Consider the following 23584-nt stretch of genomic DNA (forward strand, 5'->3'; position numbering starts at 1 on the left):
GTACACCCCCTCGTCACAGGAGGACTTACCTGCAGCCACGAATGAGCAAGAGATTTATCAGCTGTGAACCGTTTTCGAAGCTTTACTTGCAGGAGGTTCCGGATGAGGTCAATTGCTGGTCGGAAAAGAAGAAAAAACAGAGAGCAGCTAAAATTAGAAACTAAATACAAAAAGGCATGTTGTCTTGTCTAGAAAATATGTGTAGTACAAATTGTGATAGAATGGGAAACACAAAATGAAAGCTTTCCATTACAATAGAGAAATGACTGCAGATTTTCCTTAACTAGTCAAATGTCATCAAATACTCACTTTCCCTATCACAAAGAGAACAACATGACTTTCGTAGGGCAAACTGCAAGGTAACATGGCTGCCATGTTTATTATGCAGAGCAACAGCTCACATTTCACCTTAGTGCTATTTCTTCTAACAGACTCACTACTGAATTATTCTATAAGAACAATGCAATCTACTCTACCTTGCTCTCCACAAGGTGCGATTCACTCATAATTAGCCGTAACAGCCAACGATACTCATATAAACTCAGACTGCTTCTTTTATGAAAATGGTACTCGACCATGGTACCCCCAGGAGGTGCTTAGGCTAGGTGTGAGACATTTACTCAAGCAGCAGAGGAGTAACAAGTGGTGTAACCAGTGGAGGCAGAGGGGGAAAGGAACCTTAAGTTAGAGCTCTTAACAACACCCACCCTCCCCCCTAATATGAAGAGAACCCAAGCATGGAAAGTAACAAGCACGTTAAATCAACACTTGCAACAGATTTAACAGAGTGATGAAAACAAGAATGATCCTGGAACCTCGAACCACCAGGAGTAGAAACTACAGGGTAAAACAGCCTCGTCTGATCTCTTCACCGTTCTGAACATAGCAATAGGCTGCATGACAAATCTTCTTTGAAATGTATAAGGCTAATCCAAATTATTCTAACCACTCCATCCCTAACTTCTTGCCACCATCAGCCCCCCCCCACCCTCCCCTCCCCCTTGGAATATGCCGGTCATGCCATGGAGAATAACAGAATTACTCAAGTTAATTGGTCATCTGTTTTAATGCTAGCGACATAAGACTTGTGACACCTTCCTGCGGTGCCTGCTAGACAGCAAACGCTATATTGAAACACAACAACACGTAACATCGAGACATTGAAATGTTACCATTTGTATTAATTTTGGATAACACTTTGTTGACTTTAAATGAAAACATATAAAACTCACCATCATCTGAGATATCCTTCCAAGGATTTGGTGGGAACATAAAGGCTGCATTGTGTATCTGGTCTGTTATCTCTTCGTCTTCATTAAAGGGGAAAGTACCGCTCAAACTAAAAGACAAAACAACAAGACCAAGAGCTTCAAAGATGCCGTAGCTCTCTAAATTACATTTGCATAGCGACCTTTACCCCCCTATCGTAGGTCACAGAACCATAATCACAAACCACTTTCCATGTTTTCTGTCTGAAACATTATGCCATCTTGAGATTAATGCTCGCTTTAACAACAACCCTTTCCTCTTGCATATTATTGCAAAGTTTGTCAGCGATATCAATCCAATTCGTCCGGAAGAGAAACATTCCCAAACAATTTTTGGCTGGTCTCTGCTTTGACCTCATTTCTCACCTCCACATTATTTTCAAACCTTGGAGAAGACCAAAAACTGTCCAATATCCAGAAACAAAACCAAAAAAAAACCTTCCAACCTACTTTGACTTGCAGAATGCATTAACTGCTGTTGCACCAACTCAAAATGACTATACAACTGAATTAAAAAGATGCATTCAGACTTTTCCTTGACAAAGTTTTTGGCAAAAAAGTGGACCAAAACTGAAGCCCATTCTGAAGGAAATTGCTTTGACAGTTAAAAGGATAGTTCATTCATTTTTCCTGTAAAAAAACCCCCACAACACTCTACAAATAGTTTGCTTATGAGAATGGCTTTTGAATACAACTCAGACCCCTACCCCTGGATATTGTTAGCAATAGGAACATGGTTACGACTGTTTTATTTAGCAGTAGCTGTTAATGCACCACTTAATATGCTAGTTATGCAACCCATTTAAATCTATGTGCAGACTAACAGAATACCCATCCTCCTCAGAGACACCCAGGATCTGCTTCAGGGATCTGCTTCAGGGATCTGCTTCAGGGATGATAGATAACATACAATCAAGCTCAACATCGACCATCCACTCAGGCCGGTTTCTCCGATGCGAGCAGTTATGGCCAAATGGTATTTAACCAAAGTATAACAGATTTCATTTGAACCAGAGCCTTGGCTATCGTGGTTTTGTCCGTTGCTCTTGATTTTTTATCCTGTAATTTCTAAGTTTAAATTTCAATCAGTGTGAAGTGGTTGATGTCATTTTTCCCCAGAAAAATATTCACCGATAAATGTTCGTTGAACTTGAGAGCAAATACTCTTGATAAATTTTTGATAGCATATTTGACGGTTCCAAACTTACCTTACGTATATGATGACTCCAACAGACCACATATCCAACGATCTATTGTAGCCCTTACTCCGGAGTACCTCAGGGGCCAAGTAGGCAGGAGTACCGACCACGGACCGTCGGAACGACTTCTCACCGATGATCCGGGCAAATCCAAAATCACAGAGTTTCACCTTTGGACAAATGAGACAAACAGATGAGATTAAAGGTAGAGAATCAAAAGTAGTGGCATGTTGTTAAAGTGGCATGTAGTAGCATGTTATTGTAGTGGCATGTAGCCAAATGCAGTGGCATGTTGTTAAAGTGGCATGTAGTAGCATGTTATTGTAGTGGCATGTAGCCACATGTAGTGGCATGTTGTTAAAGTGGCATGTAGTAGCATGTTATTGTAGTGGCATGTAGCCACATGCAGTGGCATGTTGTTAAAGTGGCATGTAGTAGCATGTTATTGTAGTGGCATGTAGCCACATGTAGTGGCATGTTGTTAAAGTGGCATGTAGTAGCATGTTATTGTAGTGGCATGTAGCCACAAGTAGTGGCATGTCATTAAAAAGTCTGGTTTGCAGGGCAAAAAGGATACATATCTCTAAGATGTTGACATTACCAACAGAGTTTATACCAAGGCCCAGTCAGAAATGGTTTATCATCTTTGAAAATGACTTCAAATGTGGTTGGATCATGTCGTCAGGAGAGAACGTCGTCGCATATGTAGATTTTATTGCTTGAGTTTGAGTTTCTTTCCTCACAAATATAAATGGTACAATGATATAAATATCATAAATACAAGAAGCTGGAGAAGGACTGAGGTAGCAAGGCTTATACAAACACTCCCCTCCCCCTTTGCTAATAGAACAAGAGAAGAATAGAAAGTGGGGGGGGTGGTAAAAAATACTGAGAGAAGGGAAACACCAATGAGTTTAACTATTGATAATAATCAATAAATAAGACTTTAAGGAGAGTAAAGGGTGTTAGCATTCTTAATGTTGTTATCTATGTTATTCCAGACAGTGACATCATCCTAACTAAACTATGTAATATAACTAGACGTACCATGTGTAAAATGCATCTAATAGCCCTAGGTGTGGAGGATTCTTGCCTCAATTTACCCTAAAGTACACAAGCAGCTCTAACTACTATGGGATCAAACATCACTTTCATTTCATCCCAAAACATTTTTTTAAACAATGGCTTCACTGGAGGTGGTGAGCAAAATTTGTAGAATGCACAGCTTAAAGAATAGAACAACTTCCAAAACAGAAAAAAAAAAAAAAAAAAAATCACTTCTTTTCCCCCTCTCCTAAAGTTTTACACCACTGACATCTATGCCAGGCATAAAACATATCAAACAAGCAGAAAAAACCAGGATTGTCTGTCAAAACATCAAAATATCAAAGTAAAATTATTCCCCAAAATTGTTACATGCAAGTAAAAGTGCTGCTATCTTTAAATCTACCAATTTAGAAGAAGATGAAAACTGGGTCGGTTGCCGCGGTAATTGGTTTACGGCTGTCACTCATCACAGCCGCTGTGGGCATGGTTCTAAATTTCTTATCAATTAATTTTGTCCGAGTGTGTCGAAAGGAGCCCGATCTTTGCAGGCTGGGTTCAAATATTGGTCAATGATTGCATTGCGGAAGTTTTAATAAACAGGAATTCCTTCCTCCCAGCATGTTTCTTTAAATGTTCCCCTAGTCTTTGTTGGTTGATACAATTTCTGCACTAAAATTCCAACAGGTGTTGGTGAGTGATATGGAAATCATCTAACTCTGGTTAAATGTGATTTGTAGTTAAGTCTCTAACTATCCTGGAACATTAATTTTCAAGATGTATCCATCTAAAATCCTAAAGTAAAATCTTTTGGGTGTTCTTGTTGGTGCTTACAAGTATAGCAGGCCATTAGATAAACACAGCCAGTGTTTTGACTGCTTATATAACAGCACTGCCAATGTGTTTGGGAATGTTTGTTTTGTAGAAATTGTTGTCTGCAAAGGTATGTATAGTACGGTATGTGTGCGTGCACGCATGCCTGTGTGTGTATGTATTTATGAATGTGAAGCACAACAAATCTGGGACTTTAAACATTTCATATCCCAAATGAGTCATATCCTGTGATCTGCAGGGAAGTAGAGTAAATTCAGACAGCACCACACGGTTACTAAGCAACGGCATTGTGAACGTTATTTACATGAAAGTCTAAAGCAGGCCTGATGTTTTGATCCTACCAGGATCATCTTCAAATGCAAAATCAAATAGAATAGGACTAAAGACACATTTGAGTTTGCCTCCGAAAAGTAAGATCATGCTCGGATAGAAACGTTGTGCCCCCTAACTTTCATAAAGTGACCTAAACGGGTTTTTTGTAGAAGACGGGCAGTTTGGCGTTTTTTCTTTTCTTGCTCATCTAAAATATTCTTATAAATATGGTACTAATATTATTGATATTTACTCACCTGTGGATAGTCACAGTCAGAGGACAGCAATACATTCTCTGGTTTCAGGTCACAGTGAACAATGTTTTTGAAATGAAGGTGTTTCAGGGCTATTAGAATCTGAAAGATAAAAAGGGGAAATCATTATAGATAGTACCAAGTCAACGACAAAACTGACCATTAAACAGAATACATTGGTAGATGGTCTCTGTGATGGTGATAGGGAGGGGCACAGATATCCCACGCTGCTGGTTGAAGAGCCCATCTTAGTATCTAGGTCTAGACCTGCATATTTGAAGTATCTAGCTATAGTAATATAAAAAAGCCTTCATGACATCATTTTACCTGGGTAATGGATAACAGTATGTGGTCGGCGATGCTTTTGAGGTAAATATTCTTTTTATTATATCATTGTCCATATTTCCTTGTTTATGTGACAGAATTGATATGCTTGCTTCACACCCATTTGAATCAGGTTTTGTCATTACGATTGTCGTGAGATTTATTTATAAGATCATTACCTCCCGCTGTGTGCATAAATGAATGACACCCAACCAAACATGTGTCAGTTCTATTTGTGTATAGCGCCATCTGCTCATACCTTACTTTTTTTTTACTATGCAAACATCTGTCTAACAGGCTACAACATGATGTAATGACAGTCAGATATTGTTTCATAATAAATATTACATCATACGCTTAATACAAAAATAACTATGTAATGTTTTTGCAAAAATCATAAAACAAATGTCAATGTATTCCACTTTGTGGAGTGTTACATAATACAAGTACCTACCTGTGAAATAAGGAACCTAGTCACCCTCTCATCCAATCTGCCATTGACACTGGATAATATCATCTCCAACATATCCCCTTTAAGTTTTTCCATGACCACGAAAACCCTCTCTGGCGTCTCAAACATTTTTTCTAAAGTGACTACGCCTGGATGGCGAACTTTCTGCAATGAGTACGGAGAAAGAAAATATGGACGACATATTTCAAAAGTTTTCATACTTTCCAATTTCATCAAAATGCATGTTGGCTTTTACTCTTCACAGGTTTTACACGAAAGAGGATTTTTCTGTAAAAATTCTGAACGAAAAAGAAATACGGACCTGTAATATTGCTACTTCATTTTTTAGTTGTGTCTCTTGCCGCGTCGGAAATCGTAACTTGTCAATAACTTTGATAGCGACCTGTCGGCTGGAGGTTCGATGAACACCTGTTGGATAAAAATTAGAAAGTAAAGAATTAGAAAACCAGAATTTTACTTTTACAATAAGTTTTCATTTGTCTAAATTTCATCAGAACAATTTTTCAAAACCTTTGAGATTAGAAACGCCAACTGACTCAGAGAGATTCCTTGCCCACATTTCATACGAAAATATCTTATGTAACATGAACTACTGCTAAATTTCACATAACCAGCAAGGTAGTTGCACTCCAGTAGACCTGTTTAAAATGAAAAAAGGTTTTCATTCTTTACTTCTATTGACCTTGAAATATCTTTGGTCTTCACGGAGAACAATCGGATTCTTGTGCATACGCAAAATCTACATACCAAGTACGAAATTCATCTCGATTCTCTCACAGGATCAAAAAGTTTGAGATAGAGTGAAAGCTATTGGGTTATTACGTTACATTAAATCTTTGTGGAAAATTGTAGAGAGGAGGTCTTCACATATCACTGGGAATTGATAATCAAACCAGCACGCCGCTTTAAATATTAAACGATGATAATAACGTCTAAAAAAATAATCGTAATTGGCGACACTTTGTGGTGAGGAGAGACTGGGTGATTGCATACCTCCATAGACAATTCCAAACTGACCAGACCCAAGAATCTCATCGGGGAAGATCTGATAAAGCTGGCCGATATCATCAGACTCGCGCTGCACGTCCAAGACGTTATGACGTTCACCGTTCTCAACTGCATTACTTGAACCTGATTGTGAGTATTAAAAATAGCGATCGATGAAAACCACAGAATGATAGGTGGAGGATGGGTGAATGGCAATGTAGAGAAAATAATATTTAACCGAGAAAAACAATTTTTTTTTTGTAGGATTTGGGAGAAATTATTTGCCTTTTGTTCCTTCTACATTCAATCAAACTCTTCCTATGACTCAGTTATCTCACATAGTGCAACCAACAGAAATAATAATGTTAATTAAAAAACATAACGAATGAGTAACGACTCTTGAGGTAGCAAATTATCTGTGATTACTGGTGACAGAGTTCTTCAGACTGGGCCACCTGTATAGTCTTGAGTCAATCAGGAAGGGAAAGGTGTGCCAGGAACTTGACTTGTTTAATTAAATATTTCCTCAAAGTCGTAACGTAAACTTACGAGGTACCCTGTAAAACATACTTTGAGTTGACAACTGCTACGGATGTTACACAACTGAGTAACATAAACACATTCAACTTCTTCTCCCACACCCCTTCCCCCCCCCCTCCCCTCCAGATGATCTAAAAAACTAGTGAGATGTTTTCTAGGAAGGCTAAAAGTTATTTTCTATTCAACCACTAAAAGTTAAAAAAAAAGTTCTGTCACAGACCAAATGATTATCATTGGTATATATGATAGAGGTAACAGTGATGAATAACTATCCTAAACAGCTAAGAGAAGTCTTATTCGATTTGAGAGATATCTCAGGTGTAATGTTGCATCACACACAGGACTAATGACTTGAAGCAAGTCTATAAATATGACATCACAGAACTACCAGTGCTTCAATTTATTTGTAGCCGTTTGGAGGACTCGTTACTAATCACAAGCCCTCGTTATTTAAAGTTGGGGTTGTGACCCTTCTCGGGATGACAAAAAAATTACCTCCCCTCCCCCAGGGCTACATCTGCCACTGGAGGGTCACCAAGATGGTGCAGGTGGAAATTGGGGTTACCAAGGAAATTTAAAATAAAAGTTTGAAAACCAGAGATATAAGCTACTAAAAGATGATGATTAGATTTATGTCACTTTTAAACGACATTAACAACTTGTGTCCTGTATATCTAAGGGCAAAGTAGTCTAGACTTTTGGTGCATTAGCTATGGTAATATTGTAACAGTAGGTTGCCCTTCTTTCTCTCTCTCTGCTTTGAAATGGAACGGACAACCCTGAAGGGAATTAATATGCACCAGCTGTCATGACACCGATGCAGCAAACTGAAGATGTCATTCCCGGATTTACTTTGCCAGGTTTGTCGATTTAGTTTGCGAGATTCCTGGATTTATTTGTGAAATATTGTACTTGTCACTAGACTTGCTGATTTTACAATGAATGTACTCGGTGAGATATGCCACACTGTAAAATGTACTACACAAGTTGGGTTTAATGTAACACTGGTTGTTCTTTTATATATTAGTCTTTCTTACTTGGACTAGAACTGCTTCCTGCACTGGCAGTGCTCTGCTGGGGTGTAACAGGCATCAGGGCTTGTCTGATTTTGTTTTCCCACTGTTTGGCAATATGAGGGCCCACATAGCTGGGCTCCTCCTCCCCGTGGAGGTCATCTTTCCGCACCCCTGAAAGCTCCCTCTCCCCTACAAAGTAAGTTGTGCGTGCCGTCTGAATTTCAAAGCAGTGATTCGGGATGTCTCCGTCACGGGTCACTTTGGCCGTCTTGACCAGCAACACCTCCGACAGAGGGACTTCCTATGAACGGGTGAAAGAAGGGAGTTGAATTAAATGATCATGTAAGAAATTACGCCTAGTCGAAAGAAACGCTGAGAGGCCTTACAGCATTTGCCGACATGGATAAATCTTTTACAATGAAATTGAATGATAATATTCAATCATATTAAAGTAACATCCAAGAGAAATCTGATGCAGGAAAAGCGATATGAACTGAACGATTATCAAAAGAATCGATAGGAAATGTAAGTAAAAGCTTGACTGCTGTCAAGATAATGAGATATTAAGCCTCTCTATGATAGGATTCTATGTCTCTAAAGAGGGAACTTAGATTCTGCATCTAGCAGTTACAAGAAGAGGGTGGTGGGACAATGAACAAACCTTGAGCACAGAATAGAACAGCTGAATACTAAGAATGGTTTAAAGGTTGATCCAAACATTATCAAGCAAAACTCAGACCATATCATCACATAGCTAAAGAGGGTCAGTCCAAAAATAAGGATGTAGAGGTCACTAGATACAGCTTAAATATCCCCCATCACAAGCCCTCCCCTTAACAATCCCTTCCCCCAACCCCCACATCTTCAACTCCTCCTGGTCGCATATCACTTTTGATGATGCTCCGTTTTAATTTTGCAACATGATCAACTTCTGACTCACAACAATCAACAGAGAGATGGTCAGTTGCTGGCCGGTGATCGACATATTCCACCCACCCTATATCCCCCCCAATAACTTTTGGTAACCGTCACACAAACACACACACACAAACACACATAAATATATGACAACCATCACAAACGGCCGACATAAAACTTTGTTTTGCATGTTACAGGTAGCCACTTTCAAGAAAGTAGTTCGTGTAGTCCCACTACTAACCTTATAGTACCGTGTACTATTTTCAGATTGGTACATTGTAATAGTTTTGGTATCAATTCTCCAAAAGTGCCTTTTAAGCTGCAAGTTATAAAAAGAAGAAGATATATTCGATAAACAGCAGCACATAAGCAATTGGGTTAAAACAATTCATTACATTACATTGAATTATTTATTAGGCTGTGAGTAAATTTACATTGTTGATATTCGCAGCTTATAAATCCTTGCTCTACCACAAGTAAAAAAAAGACAACAACTTTGCATTCACAGAATATTCAAATTAAATTGTTCCAAGGTTCCATAAGGGTTGTGTATATCAGGGATTTCCATTAGTTCTTAAAAATAAAAATAAAAGTTTTTCTTACAGTTTTCAGCGATTCAGTGTTAGTAATCTCAACACTTTTCAACAACTCCCAATTTGTCTTATTTAAAGGAATGATGAAGACCCAGGAAGCAAGATTTAAACAAATATGTTTTGCTTGATATAGTTATGCCATTTACAGGGATATTCCGAAGGTACTTAAATGTTTGACTCTTAAAGGAGAAACACAAACTTAACATCCTCATAAACTTTCCTACATGTTTCTTTTCTACATGCCATTTTTATGAGATATTGATAGTACATGACATAATCACACTTTCCCATGAAAGTGAACTTGAAACAAACAGGTGTGAAGTCACAGTTGCACAGTTACATCTTTGACTAGGATGCTTTAGATGATCTTTCTCTTCTGTCAAGTCAAGAGACGAGTTACCTCTGGACTGTTCCCATAAAAACAAAAAACCTTACCATATTATCTCTATCTGTATAGTGAACCATCCATCCTTCTTTCAAGACCTGCGAACCTTTGCGCTTGGTTTGTTTCACAGATTGCACGATACGCATCAAGGGAATGTTGGCACTCTCCGCAGGGCTAAGAAAGAAACAGGTAGTAAAATATCTTCAATCACCATCCCCCTTTCCTCTTTTTTAAGAATATCATCATACATTATATTTATTGCTCAGGTTAAGAGAAACAAATAATAAAATAAATAAAAAAACTATAAAAAAACAGGTCTAAAAAAAACTATAAAAAAACAGGTCTCTACTTCCATGGAAACCTCTGATTTGAATGATTCTTTAAAAAACACAATGCAGAACTGGTCCAGCTACGTGTCTGGTTCTGAAAAGTCGCGACAAATTGCAAATCTCTCTCTTGATTTTAAGGTTGGGGCAAGTCACTGATCAGAGTCATGATATCAATGAAGTACAAATTTTATAAACTTGTTCAAATTCATTTCACTTTTGATATTAAGTTACTCCATTCGAGACTAGTTACAACACCTACAGTATATTCACTACTGCACAACTTCAAGAGGATAAAATTTGTAAGACAAGCACGCCCCTGTTAACATAAAGAATGGGCAAACTGACTCTTAACTTAAAAAAAAAATATTAGTGAACACTAGAAAAGATATTGGAAAATGAGCCAACCAAATTATGGGCTCGGAGGTTGTGAATTCATTCATTGGAGAGCTCGCACAATAATATCTTGAACACACACACTAAAAAAACTCATCAGACCTGCAGATACAAAATACAAAAATACAAAACCTACAAAATACAAATATTCATGGTTTTTCCATGAAAGCCAGGACAGAGATGATTGTAATTGTATTTATTAAACCACTATTTAAATAGGGCAAGGTTACATTATCTAAGAAAGGAGTGAGTTTCATGTTGACAAATTCAATAGAAAACTAGGAGGAGGAAGGAGGAGGGGGGAGGGGGGGTGATAATAATAATGAATGCTCACTCTAATGGGTTATTATTAACAGGTGAATTATCATCATCTCCTGGGTCTGGATCATCCATGTCATCTAGCTCAGTTGATTCATCAAAGTCAGAGGGGTAAGCTTCATGACTGCTTTGACCTGTCAGGTGTGACAACAGAGGTACAGAATTAGTCAACAAAAATAGTGAATGGTGGAGATAATACTTTCAAACTAGCATTTGCTATTTAATTTCCCATTGACTTAATGAGGACCATTTTGCAAATGAGAATTTGAACCATCACCAGATCTTTTGGATAACTGATAATCAACCAAGGTAAAACCCTTTACAATTTTTAAAACTATTTCATAGCTACCCAATATTTCTCCCTACCCCCCCCCCCTCAACACTTGAAAAGGTATTGCTTTACAACATAGCTGAAAATCAAAACTTAAAGGCATTGAAGACTCGCCCCAAACTGCGTGCGGCCATCTGAAAAAGTTAACTTTCTGTTGCTTGCAAGTGAAGTTTTGTTTGTGTTGCTACAAAATGCAGACAGTAATGAATCATGATACCTTAATTGTTTTCTTTAACTGGACCTGAGATGTTCATCGCTGTATCATTTGTATACTGTGCTGTGGGTATTTACCGCAGCTGTATGTACTAACTGTACACTAGTGTCTAATTACCGACGGTAGCAAGCTGTGTGTGTATTTTCTGGGATCGATGGTGGTGTTTAACACTTCTGTTACACCTCATTCGAAACTAGGTCAAATTAATGGCATTAGACGTTTCTTTTTTGCGAGTCTTCACACCCTTTAAAGCTTGATAATATATTTAAGCATCAATTAAACCCTGCTCCTCTGAACCATAATTTAAAGTAAAATGGCAAATATTATACATATTCATGGTTGTAACAACTATTTTTTTTTTTTTTTTTCACTGAACCCTAATTGGTTCTCCTTGAAACAGAATCTGGAGAAATACTTTACCTTCTAGGAGAGGAGCATCCCCTAGACAGTCTCTTGGTACTAATGGAGCACATTTCTTATGGCAGTTAAACTTGCAGTCTATGAGGAGAAGAAAAAGAGGGCAAAATACACAGGAAACAGTCACATACTGTGGTCAACTTCAATGCAGCTATAACAACTGAAGGTTCGGTTAGGGATTTATAAAAAATAAAACGTGGACCGGATAGGATCAAATGAAAGGTAGAATTAATAATACCAGTATTAGGCTAAATACCGTAATATTAAACATTGAATAGGAATTTTGGGGGTACCTAAACAGTCATTGTTTAGAGTACAACTAAGTGCATTTTTAATAACACCATGTGGTAATCTGAAAAGCCTGACTGACTGCTTTTTAGTTAGGATGCAGTTTTCAATGATAACCAATTAAACATAATTTCTGCAGACAATTTCTATCCCAAAAATATAAATCTCCCAAAGACATTTTTTTGGCAGAAGACAATGTATATTTAACAAATACAGATTGGAATACCTAATTAATTATGCACTTGTGATGTGGCAAATAGGGAGTAAATACATGCATATATATGTATATATATGTATGTATATATATATATATATACACTACCTTTACACTGGACTCCTTGGCGGAATATGCCATACAACAACTTCTTACAGAACTGACAAAGCGTTGGAGTTGTATAATTATGCACCATGAACGTATGTGGGACTTTAATACGACCCTGGACAGCTTTCTCCACCCACAGAGGGCGCCCACTCACTGATGGAGATCGCCTGTCCCTTAAACTGTACGATGCACTGCTAAGCAAACTCTGAGAAGGAAGAAGATTAACCGTGATAAAGAGGGAGAAACAAATCAGTGAATAATCCATCCATAATCCATGTACCATCTGGCATAAACCTGATTTTTACCTCACTTGATAGTAAGGATAAAAGTCTATATAATGACCAAAGGGCAGAGTGTGGATTTATAAAAAATATCAAAAAAAAAAAAATCTGAATCATCGTTGTTCAAATGTTAAGGCTGCATATTGAGTTTTAAGGAAAATATTTCAGTAATTTGTTTCATGTTTTTTTAATAATATATGTTGCAGATTTCCAACTCAGGCAGAGCTATCATATATCATTCACAAAATTTCTTTGACCTAAATAAATGCTAAGGAGATATTTATTAAATACTGAAATATTCTTAATAGTACTATTTCCTTGATGTTGGAAAAAATTCTGAATGCTAGTTTTAAATGTACAGTATTTCATGTTAAAATTACCATTTTATACACAATTCATGCTTCCTGTTCAGCATCACATGTATGTGGAAATATATTTGAATAGAAGTGCCACCAAATGTAGAAACATGTTTTATAGTACCAGAGAGTAAGACCATCCTTTCAATTCACTACAAATATCTAGGGAGGAGGAGGGGGGAGGGTGCTTGGAAGAATAAATTTATAATTTGGTTTTGGAGACTCAACAGGTCAACTGAAAATATTTCTTGGTGCTTGGAAGAATAAATTTATAATTTGGTTTTGGAGACTCAACAGGTCAACTGAAAATATTTCTCAAGTATTATTCAAAAAAGTCTTTTCCTACTGGATAAGTTTGTTTGATAACCAATATATTGATACCATCATCAGATGGCTGAAAAGATGATTTTCACACAAGTGTTTTGTAAAGTTTACCTTTAATAGCCTGGTGTTGCATCACCAACCACTGTATTAAACTAAAACCAAAGGCAATTTTATAGTTTAATGTACAAATCTAGAGTACTAGGTCCCAAATTTACTTTGAATGTGTGTAATAATTTGGCCTTTTGTACTCGTACTCACAAGTACTCTATATCAACATTTTTTTTCAAGGATTTTTATTATTTTGTCACTTTCATTTTTTTTTATATGAAACTTATGTAAAAAGTATTCCAACATATGATATAAAATGTGGGTAATGAAGGAAGTTTTGTAACCGGAAGAGCAGATGACAGGCTCGATAAGATCCGTCGTCAGGGAGAAAAATATGACAGAAACGCTGGCAGATTTTCCAAACAGCGCTGAATATGTGACCAGCACTGATAACCGAATGAAAGCATTAGGCATATATATATATGATACTGCACTTACAGGACTCAAAAATATCAAATCTGATGTTAGAATACAGTGAAAATGTTATTACCAGCCCTGTTATTGCCTTACCCTGACAACACAAAGACAATGGATGTTTAATATATAAAGAATTTAAAAGAGGTATGAATAACATTAGCACTTCCATCACCGGTTACACATAATTAAATAACAATCTTTTTAAATTTTACAGACAAATTTCATACATCTTATGCATTGCTATGGCACTATCTGGCTATGCTTAGCGCTATATTTGTAAGTTTAAATTTGTCAGTAATTATTTTAGTTGTGATTAGCATGAAAAGGAAAAAAGGCTTAGGTGGTTAATATGAAGGAGTGAGTGCATTATAACCTGAGAAAGTAACCAGTGAGTGAAAGATACTGTGGACAACGTATCACTTTAAACAGGCAGCAGCTCAAAAAAAAAAATATTAAAAATCATAAGTTGTAAAATGAGGAGCAAGTGTAGTACTATAAAGCAGGACAGTCTATCGATTATAAATGTCTGAAAGAAATTGAAACATTTATTCCAGTAATAACAGACTTTCATGGCTGCTTTTTTGGTGGGGGGGGGGGGGGGGAACAGAAATTTATCAATCCTGACAGAAAGATATATACTTTCAATAAATAACTTAAACGTATTTGTAAATAGTTAGTAAACAAGCAGTGATAGATGGGTGAAGAAACTATATGTTATGAGTGATATTTAGTAAATGATTAACAAATTCCTCGTTATAGTATAAAATATGGTTAAACTTACAGCAGTAACTTATGTTGTATAGATATTAGTCAACATTTGATAAATACCCTTGGTTTTTAGAAATATTTAAGTCCCCACAAGGCCACAACAATGCAGAAATTTTGTTTCTTACAAAGTCAACTTTTATTTCAGATAAAAAAAAAGAAAAAGAGTGAAAAAACAGAGATGTGATGATTTGCCTTCAGATTTGTATCTTTGTCTTTATAATGAATCTGTAAGATATTTCAAGGTGACAATTTTTTTTTACATAGGATGTATGGAATTATAAAAAGTTCATCATTATTGACCCCATATATGCTATAAAGTCACATAATAGTCACCACATTCTCAAACTTCACCACAAATTTTACTACATTCTGTAAGATATATCAAGGTGAAGATTATTTTTTTAATAGGATCAAATCATTAATTTGGACAGTACAGGGGGATCCTATGTTGAGAGTCCACTTAGTGCTAGGGCATTTATGCACTTCAAAAATAAAATGAAAAGCAATTTTTACACATCAAAGTGTTTTAAATAATATGTCAAATGATCAACAAGTGATTAGAAGTTTTCATTTCAGTACTATGATGTTTTTCTTGACTTTAGTCTACACAGTATTAATACTCTTCTCATCACAGAGATTCGGGCAAATATCTCTGTTACGAATGTTTTTTGCTAAAACTCAAGTCAGTTTTTGTATTCCTTCTTATAATTAAAAATGGAACTTATCGCTGAACAATGAATTTCAATCACATCATCACAATTTATGGATGATCAATAATTGTGAATAAGTTATAATGTCAGAGTTTTAAAGTTTACCCTTTCACCTTTTTGAAGAAAAAAAATATATTTTTAAGAAAATGCTACTACTGCAATACCAACTGCATGGAAAAAGTATTTTGTTATGTAGGCATATTTTCCCCAAATTTGCCCCAAATGTAAGGAATTATAAAAAGGTCATCATTATTGACCCAAAATATGCTAGAGTCACATAATGGTCACCACATTCTCGAACTTCAACAAATTTTACTACTATTTTCAAAGCATTTATAACCTCACTGGGCAACTTGATTGTAGACTAAATTTTTGCTCCTTTTTTTTTTGGGGGGGGGGGGGAGGGGTGGATATATTTTAGGGTCATATCCTCCTGGAAAGTACTTTTGAATGTGTTTTTTTTAAAACAATTTTAAGCAACCTTAAAAATTTGAGGCTTATTACTACTGAAGGTTGAGACTTTAAGATCAACACACCAAGCTGAGTGAGTAATTAACATGCTCTTTAATTTGCCATAACTGATATTTTGACATCCAAAAATAAATTGCATGATATTTTTGGGAAATGGAGGAAGGATGTGGCAAGACATGAATTTACTTTTAGAAGCCTTCAAGTCATGAAGCCCTGAAAAAATAACATGTTTCATTCATGTCAGATCCAAGCAAATTAATTCAAAGGAAAAATGTATATAACATTTTTACCATGGCCTGAGTATGCACAAATTTTCAGTAATATTGCATAATTCATTAACCCATGAAGATGGTTTTCTATACTTTGTCAGCTTCATTGGTAATTGACTAATTGCCACGTCTATCAATATAATACAACAGTGAGATTCACATGTATCGGGACCATAGCGATGTGTCCGAGTCAGATGGAAGGACATGCATGGTTCCAAATTTTGTGAAGAACAAATGCTAGTGAAATCGTTGTGATTGTTGTAAACACAAGACGCAAACTCAAACTACAGTTTCCACCAAGCCCTTCTGTTTTCTCAGTACATGCACGTTATAGCATGTAAATAATGACAAGAATGCACAATCTTTTTTTATGTTCAGTTATTGATACTTTGGTATCTTCTATTAACTTTGGATGTCAAAACTGTAACCAGGTGAGGATCCACAGGTGTGTGTGGGGGAGGGGGGGGGGTGTGTGTACTCGATGGCCCTTTCAACCCCACACAAAAAATTCAAAGCAAAAACTTGCAGTTGGGCCTAATTTTATAGCCTAAATAAACCTCAGAATGCCCCATTTTATGTCTCAAAATTTAAAGTTTTTACTAAGTTTTCAACTATCAATGTGGAATTTTTTTTCTTCTTCTCCATATAAAGCTTCACATTCTGTGACACTGGGAACGTCCCTTTAAACCAACACAAAATTCATCATCAAACTCGAACAGCTGTACAATCCATTAATTCTAATATTGTGTCATGGCTGCCTTTTAATTGTTTCCTGTAGTCCAGATTCCATAAAAGTATCAACAATATTTCATGGATTTATTTTTAATAAACATTACTTAACTTAATTAAGCAGATATCAGACTTATATTCATATCAAAGGAGATCAAAGGAAATGAAAAAAATGGATTCTTCAATTCACAAATGAAAACAAAATCAAATTTGGTGTGACAAAGCATCTCCCCATTAAAATTTGACCAAACATAAAAGTTTTATGTAGCAAAATGAAGCCCTTTATCAATGACCTGAAAGTAATTTTTTTATTTTTATAATCGTTTATGATGGTATTTACCTAATAAATATATAATCAGAAAATATGTTTCATGCAATGAAGGACTTTCTCTTCCTTTTAATTGAAATCTATAATCACTCCATTACAATGGAGATACAGTTCTGAAACAATTCTGAAACAGTTCTGGGGGGGGGTGGGGGCTTACACCGCTCATGAATATTGATGCCAAGGTCTTTTGGAACCTTACATACAGATATTCTTTGCACTAAACAGGAAAATAACAACATGAAAACATGACGTATGATAATGTATTAACTAAGAAACTGGTACTGGCACTAATATTAATTAACTTTGATATTGTATATGAGGTGTACATCTTTCTTTCATTGCACAGAGACTCATTAAACATATATCTGACAAAGGGTTTTAATAAAAAAAAAATGGTTTCAATGGAAGTATTCTCTGGCAGATAACATCAAATTGGATTATATTGAAATAAATTCTGTGGTTATCGCAAACATGAATGATGTAAAAACACATGAATAAATACATGAACGTTGTGACCCTTAACCATCACCGAATACCCAGGGGAATTGGATTGTTGGGGATTTATTCATAACTTGAAGGCATTTTAAGTCCTCAAATGGCACGTTTAAAGCGCATCACAAAGGGCCAAATGGTGTTCAATGTCATCCAAGGGTGTTCCATGATTTATTATGAAGTTAAAAGAACACAGTGTGGTTGAGTTATTAGAATTTATAATAAAAAATAAAAACATGATGGGTTAACATTATGGCCTGTGCTCGGGAGCCAGGTTGGGGGGGGGGAAGGGTCAAAGATACTGTCGATTTAGCCTTAAAGGAGCATTGCAGACATTTAGCATATTTTTAAGGTGAATATCTTGAAACCGGAAAGCTATAGAAACGTTGCTCAGACTCAACTGTTTAATTTTTTTTCTTTCTTGGACCTATGATATTTCTAGGATATTATTTCTGCCTAAAGAGGGCTCTGGAGTTTTGCACACTGTGGAGTGTTAGCTCAGTGGTTAAAGCCGGTGCCTTCCAATCATATTGGGTCCCCGGTTCGAGTCGCTCCAAGATTAATGAATGTCGTCCAGACACAGTGTTGTTGACAATTGACAATTCATAATCATGGACGTTAAATATGAATGTAAGAGACTGACTTCGGTCAGCTTGCGGCTTTGATAAGCCAATCAGGCTCTCGAGTTCCTGGAGGAGGATCTAAAATACATACAAAATACAAACATACTGCAATCATTCTAGCAATACATGGGAAAATATTTATCAAGGGCCACCATAGCTAAAGAGGTACAGTAGCTGGGATGTTGGGAGGGGGAGGGGCTAAGGGAAGGGGGGCAGGATTTAGCTTACACCTCAATAGAACTGTTAGTCAATCCCCATCACCTTTGTCAATTTCCGTTTTGCACCTTTGAACTTGTTTGGAAGCACTGACGAAGTTATCCATGATAATTATATATACAGCATAATGGCTGCGACCATATTCTTACCTGTGACCGTATAGTGCGAGATAAGACTCCCATGTCAATGGACTGCAGAAATTTGAATAGAAGATGAGAGTATGTACAGTACATGGATGATTGCAAATGCCGAGATAAACCTTCAGCTGTATCTCAACAAGCTGAGCTCAAATTTTATGATCTCATAAAGATGTACTGTATCTATATACTTACATTGTATTATCCAAGTTCAAATGTATAAAGCTTGTGGTTGTTGAGACATCATGTTTGTTTTTGGACAATTTCCCATTTTAAGGTTCGACCACCATGAATATTAACGAGGTAAAAATTGTTGTTGAAAGGACATACATGTATATACTATGTAGTTACATCACCGTAACAAGTGTAAACTAAATCGGACACATGGTTGCAGCAAAATTGACATTTTAAGAAATTTTATGGTAAGTCCTGCCCACTCACTAATATTCATGAGATAGGGTACTAGAAACAAAAGGGCACATCTAATCATCATAGGTCATCTACCTACCCACGTATGACATTTGATTCAACTTGTGTCTTCGGAGATATCAACAAGCTGTGTTTGACGACTTTCAAGTAAGCCCCAGCCACTCATGAATATTGATGAAGTAAAATTGTCGTAGCAAAGAACATGAACTTGTACAACTATGCAGTTACATCACCATACCAAGAACTATATTGAACATAGGCTTGAAGAGATATTGACATTTTAAGAATTTCATTGAAGCCCTGCCCACTCATTACTATTCATGAGATGGGAGCCAATAACAATAGGGCACATCTACACATCATGGGGCATCTACTTACTGAGTACAACATTGATTCAACATGTATTTGAGATGCCATGGTTACAAGCTATTTCTGTAGATTTCCCAGTAAGCCCCATCCACTCATGAATATTCATAAGTTCAAAATGGTTATTGCAAAGAAACATGTACTTGCTATGTAGTTACATCACCATAAAAAGTGTAAACTCAATCGGACATACGGTTGAAGAGAAATTGACATTTTAAGAATTTTACGTTTAAGTCCCGCCCACTCATAAATATGCATGATAGCCCCACCAAAGACAACAGGGATCATCTACTGATCCTGACCAACATATAAACCAAGTGTGAAATCATTCATATATTTCCTTCTTGAGATACAGTGTTTACAAGCTAAGGCCTCACATACAAACACACACATATAAACACAAACGCACATACACGCGTACGCCGACTTGACGGCATAGATTCTGATGGATGAAAAGCATCAGAACCAAAAACTGGTCCTGCATGTTATACAACAGCACTCTATCGGGCTGTATGAAATGCTGTATGTGTGTGACATCACATATTTGAAGCAAACTTAGGATTTGATGTTACAACTGCAGGACTAAAGCAACTGATTGGGTTTGCAGCATAATTTCTCCCTTCTCTTACACTCCCCTCTTACACTCCCCCCACACCCTCCCCCATACCCCCCAATTGGAAGAAACTCCTCTCTATTTATTAATAATTTCATACATAACATTCATGTTCAGGTCTTGAAATGAATATACTTTTAAATGAGGGTCAAATTCCTTTCCTTTTTATGCCTGAAATGGAGAAACCAAACTTATGGTACAAAATATGCGTTTCTTTAGAAACTGTCTCTATCAAGAGTACGCTTTCCTTACATCATTTCAATGGGCAAGCCTGGCTACCAAGCCACATAGCCCTCTACTTTCGATACTCACTTGCTCTACTGTTTTAAACCATTAACGATAGTCGCTCATTTTTCCCATTGAAAAACATAAACTGATGTCAGCTCCACAAATACAGGTACTAGTCTTATATATTTTGTCACTTGATTATGTGACAGAACTTACTAAATAGAGCAAAGCGCTCAAAAGTGCCACCAAAATAGGCCATGTGACCTCTGTCTTGGATTTACAGCCTATCAAAGTGAGATGAAACTATTGAACAACTCTTCTCGTTGATACTATAAAGGCTTTCCTCCATACAGAGCTGCAAAGGTCATGGTAGTTTTAATCCTAGCAGCACCCTGAAAAAAAAATCTTCTTCTTCTTCTTTTTTGTTGCAACATGATATTATTATGTAAGCTATCTGGATTGGCTACTAGAGGTGAGAGTGAAACTTAAAAAGTTCATATCTAAACTCAACTGACGAATGTGCACAGAATGTCCTCGGGAAGGACAGTCTTTAATTTTGGGATAAAGTTTGCTGTTATTGATTATAGTAGGTTTTAGTGTTACAAAAGGCAATGCAAGATATTTGTGTGACAAAAAAAAAATAGACAAAAAAAAATAGAAGGGAAAAAAAAAACAATGTAGTAAAACGTAAAATAATATTTAGATGATTACGCAGGCTAATAATAAGCAGAATTGATGCAAAAAGCTGGAAAAAAAAAATATTAAGTCAACTAAAACGTAAAAATCTCTATATGAAGCTATTCATTCTGTATTATAATAAAAATGAAATATAGTTAACTTTTAGCAGCAAATTACAAGATTAGCACTAACAGTGTTCCTACATTTGGCACATGTATGGGCTAATATAAACACCTTCAAACATACCTTTCTAAATCAAGTTGCTCTTTTTTCGTTTGAAAAGGACATACAGCATGGATTGAATGGAAAGTGTTCTGTTCAAAGATGACACAATTTCACTGAAGCAAAAATTTGTTCTGTTACTTTTAAGAGCCAAGCTGTTATTTACTACAAATTTTCATTTAGCAACTTGGTTACGATGGCAGTCCAAAAATTTGAAATTAAAAACTTGGTTATACACATGACTATTTGAGAGGGGTTCAAATAGTTACCAATTCCGAAGTAGACAAACTCGGTGGTGTCCAAGAACCATCCTGAATTTAAGAACAGAGAAAAGACAATTTAAGGGCTTTTCTCAGCACACCCAACATGGTGTGTCCCTGAACACTGACTCTCAGTAGTGCTTCAATACAGTAGCTCACGAAGAATCCCTGAAAAATATGGGATGGCTTCTAGTCGACCCCCTCCCCACCCACCTCCTTCAGGTAAAAAGTACCCCACCAACCCAATACATACACCACTGGAAAAATCTTTAAAAAAAGGTTTGATTCTTCTATGGAAAAATCTTCTATGAAAAAAAAAACCTGTTCCATCATTCAATAAATGGAAAAGGTTTCCAGAAGAGATATGTTTGTATGTTAGTTAACTTTGGGATTTAATGGAGACTACATCTATGCTTTGATATGCTTATAATGTGCTTTGATATGCTCATAATGTGTCAAATAACATGACGTCCATGTTGCCATTTCCAAGATTGACATACTTGACATACTTTCCAGCCGACACATTTTGAATGTTACTTTAATAAAAAATTTAAAAAACAATCAGTACATACATGTGTGCATCATTGAATCAGTATTACGACTTTTTGTGTACATTTTTAGACTGCAAGAAAAGAAAGTAACGAGAAGCTCAACACATTGCCACTGAGCAATAGAAAACTGCAGACTCAACAGGTTCCTTATTCTCGAGTCTTCGTATCTCTATCTATTTACAATTTCAACGACAGCTCTTTTTTTCTGTCTTTGTTTTTCTTTCTCCTTTGTCTTGGTTTCTTTATCTATAGGGAACTATTTATACACAATTTATCTATTCTAACAGATACATTAGAAGTGATTGATTTAATGTGTCATACTTATATGCCAACAGTGTTTAAGTGTACATAGCTCTCTTTATATACAAATATTAACGTTTTGATAACAATCAGAGTAGGAAGTACTGCAAGATCCAGGCTCAGGCCCATAGAGCTATATAAAGCTGTACGATGAGCTACAAAAGCCACAAAAAAAAATCGGGGATACTTTAAACCTTGGCTGTTGGAATATTTATCCATCCAGATGACACCTCCCACTAGACTGTTATCAATAATAATTATAATAATAATAATATCTACACCACTTAAGTGTAAAAAGTTAAAAACAATGACTAAAGATATGAAACCCAGTCAACGTAGGGTGCCAAAATAATTTGGTTCTTCACCGACTGCAAGTCACAATGCACACAGATGTTTCAACCAACCTATCATCAGCTGTATGAGAAATGACCACTAACACAGGACAATATGTAATTAATTGGCTTTACATATTTCCAGTAACGTGTGACTGTATTCTTCATTATTCTAGATCTTTGTTTTAATGTAACTGTGTATGGAGTTGACATGAAGATCTCAACCCAGACTAGACTGTCTTGTTTAATATTAGTTTTATATCTGTTTACTTAAGTCTCAAGCAGACATTTCAAATGAATTAAAATTCCACCAATACAGTAACAGAATACACATGTGTATAAGTTTAGGACACTGTGCCAGTGATCCATGTGAGGTTCAGTTCTTGAGACAAAGTACTCATTTTACACCTTTCCTTCCTTTAATATTCTGAGGTGGAGCACAAAATGGGTCAACGTGAGGTCAAAATAGATTCGTGATGACTCAGGAACAGCAGATTTGCACCAGCGTCACACATGCTAAGTGGAATATCACATGTTAACCCAAACATTTCTACATGGTTCAAAGGTCATAATTGCTTTGCTCCAATTGACCATACTTTACATACACAAATATGGTAA

The 23584-nt window shown here is 36.3% G+C and overlaps 1 protein-coding gene across 4 annotated transcripts in view; it reads right to left on the reverse strand.

Annotated features, from left to right (window-relative positions):
- LOC139971074 (serine/threonine-protein kinase D3-like) overlaps positions 1–23584 on the reverse strand; it is a 60861-nt gene that overhangs the window by 5811 nt on the left and 31466 nt on the right. The window contains exons 5-19 of one of the 4 annotated variants that reach the window (XM_071977248.1): positions 21793–21834; positions 19000–19041; positions 12759–12963; positions 12152–12229; positions 11203–11320; positions 10197–10320; positions 9410–9487; positions 8272–8551; positions 6701–6838; positions 6009–6115; positions 5690–5851; positions 4915–5013; positions 2477–2637; positions 1233–1339; positions 30–115 (exon numbers count right to left, since the gene is read on the reverse strand). In XM_071977248.1, the coding sequence (XP_071833349.1) occupies positions 30–115; positions 1233–1339; positions 2477–2637; positions 4915–5013; positions 5690–5851; positions 6009–6115; positions 6701–6838; positions 8272–8551; positions 9410–9487; positions 10197–10320; positions 11203–11320; positions 12152–12229; positions 12759–12963; positions 19000–19041; positions 21793–21834 (1827 nt within the window). The remainder of the gene's footprint in view (positions 1–29; positions 116–1232; positions 1340–2476; positions 2638–4914; positions 5014–5689; positions 5852–6008; positions 6116–6700; positions 6839–8271; positions 8552–9409; positions 9488–10196; positions 10321–11202; positions 11321–12151; positions 12230–12758; positions 12964–18999; positions 19042–21792; positions 21835–23584) is intronic. The other 3 variants (XM_071977250.1, XM_071977249.1, XM_071977251.1) reach the window with 3 other exon arrangements.

Source organism: Apostichopus japonicus, chromosome 8 (assembly GCF_037975245.1).
Source record: "Apostichopus japonicus isolate 1M-3 chromosome 8, ASM3797524v1, whole genome shotgun sequence".
Lineage (NCBI taxonomy): Eukaryota > Metazoa > Echinodermata > Holothuroidea > Aspidochirotida > Stichopodidae > Apostichopus > Apostichopus japonicus.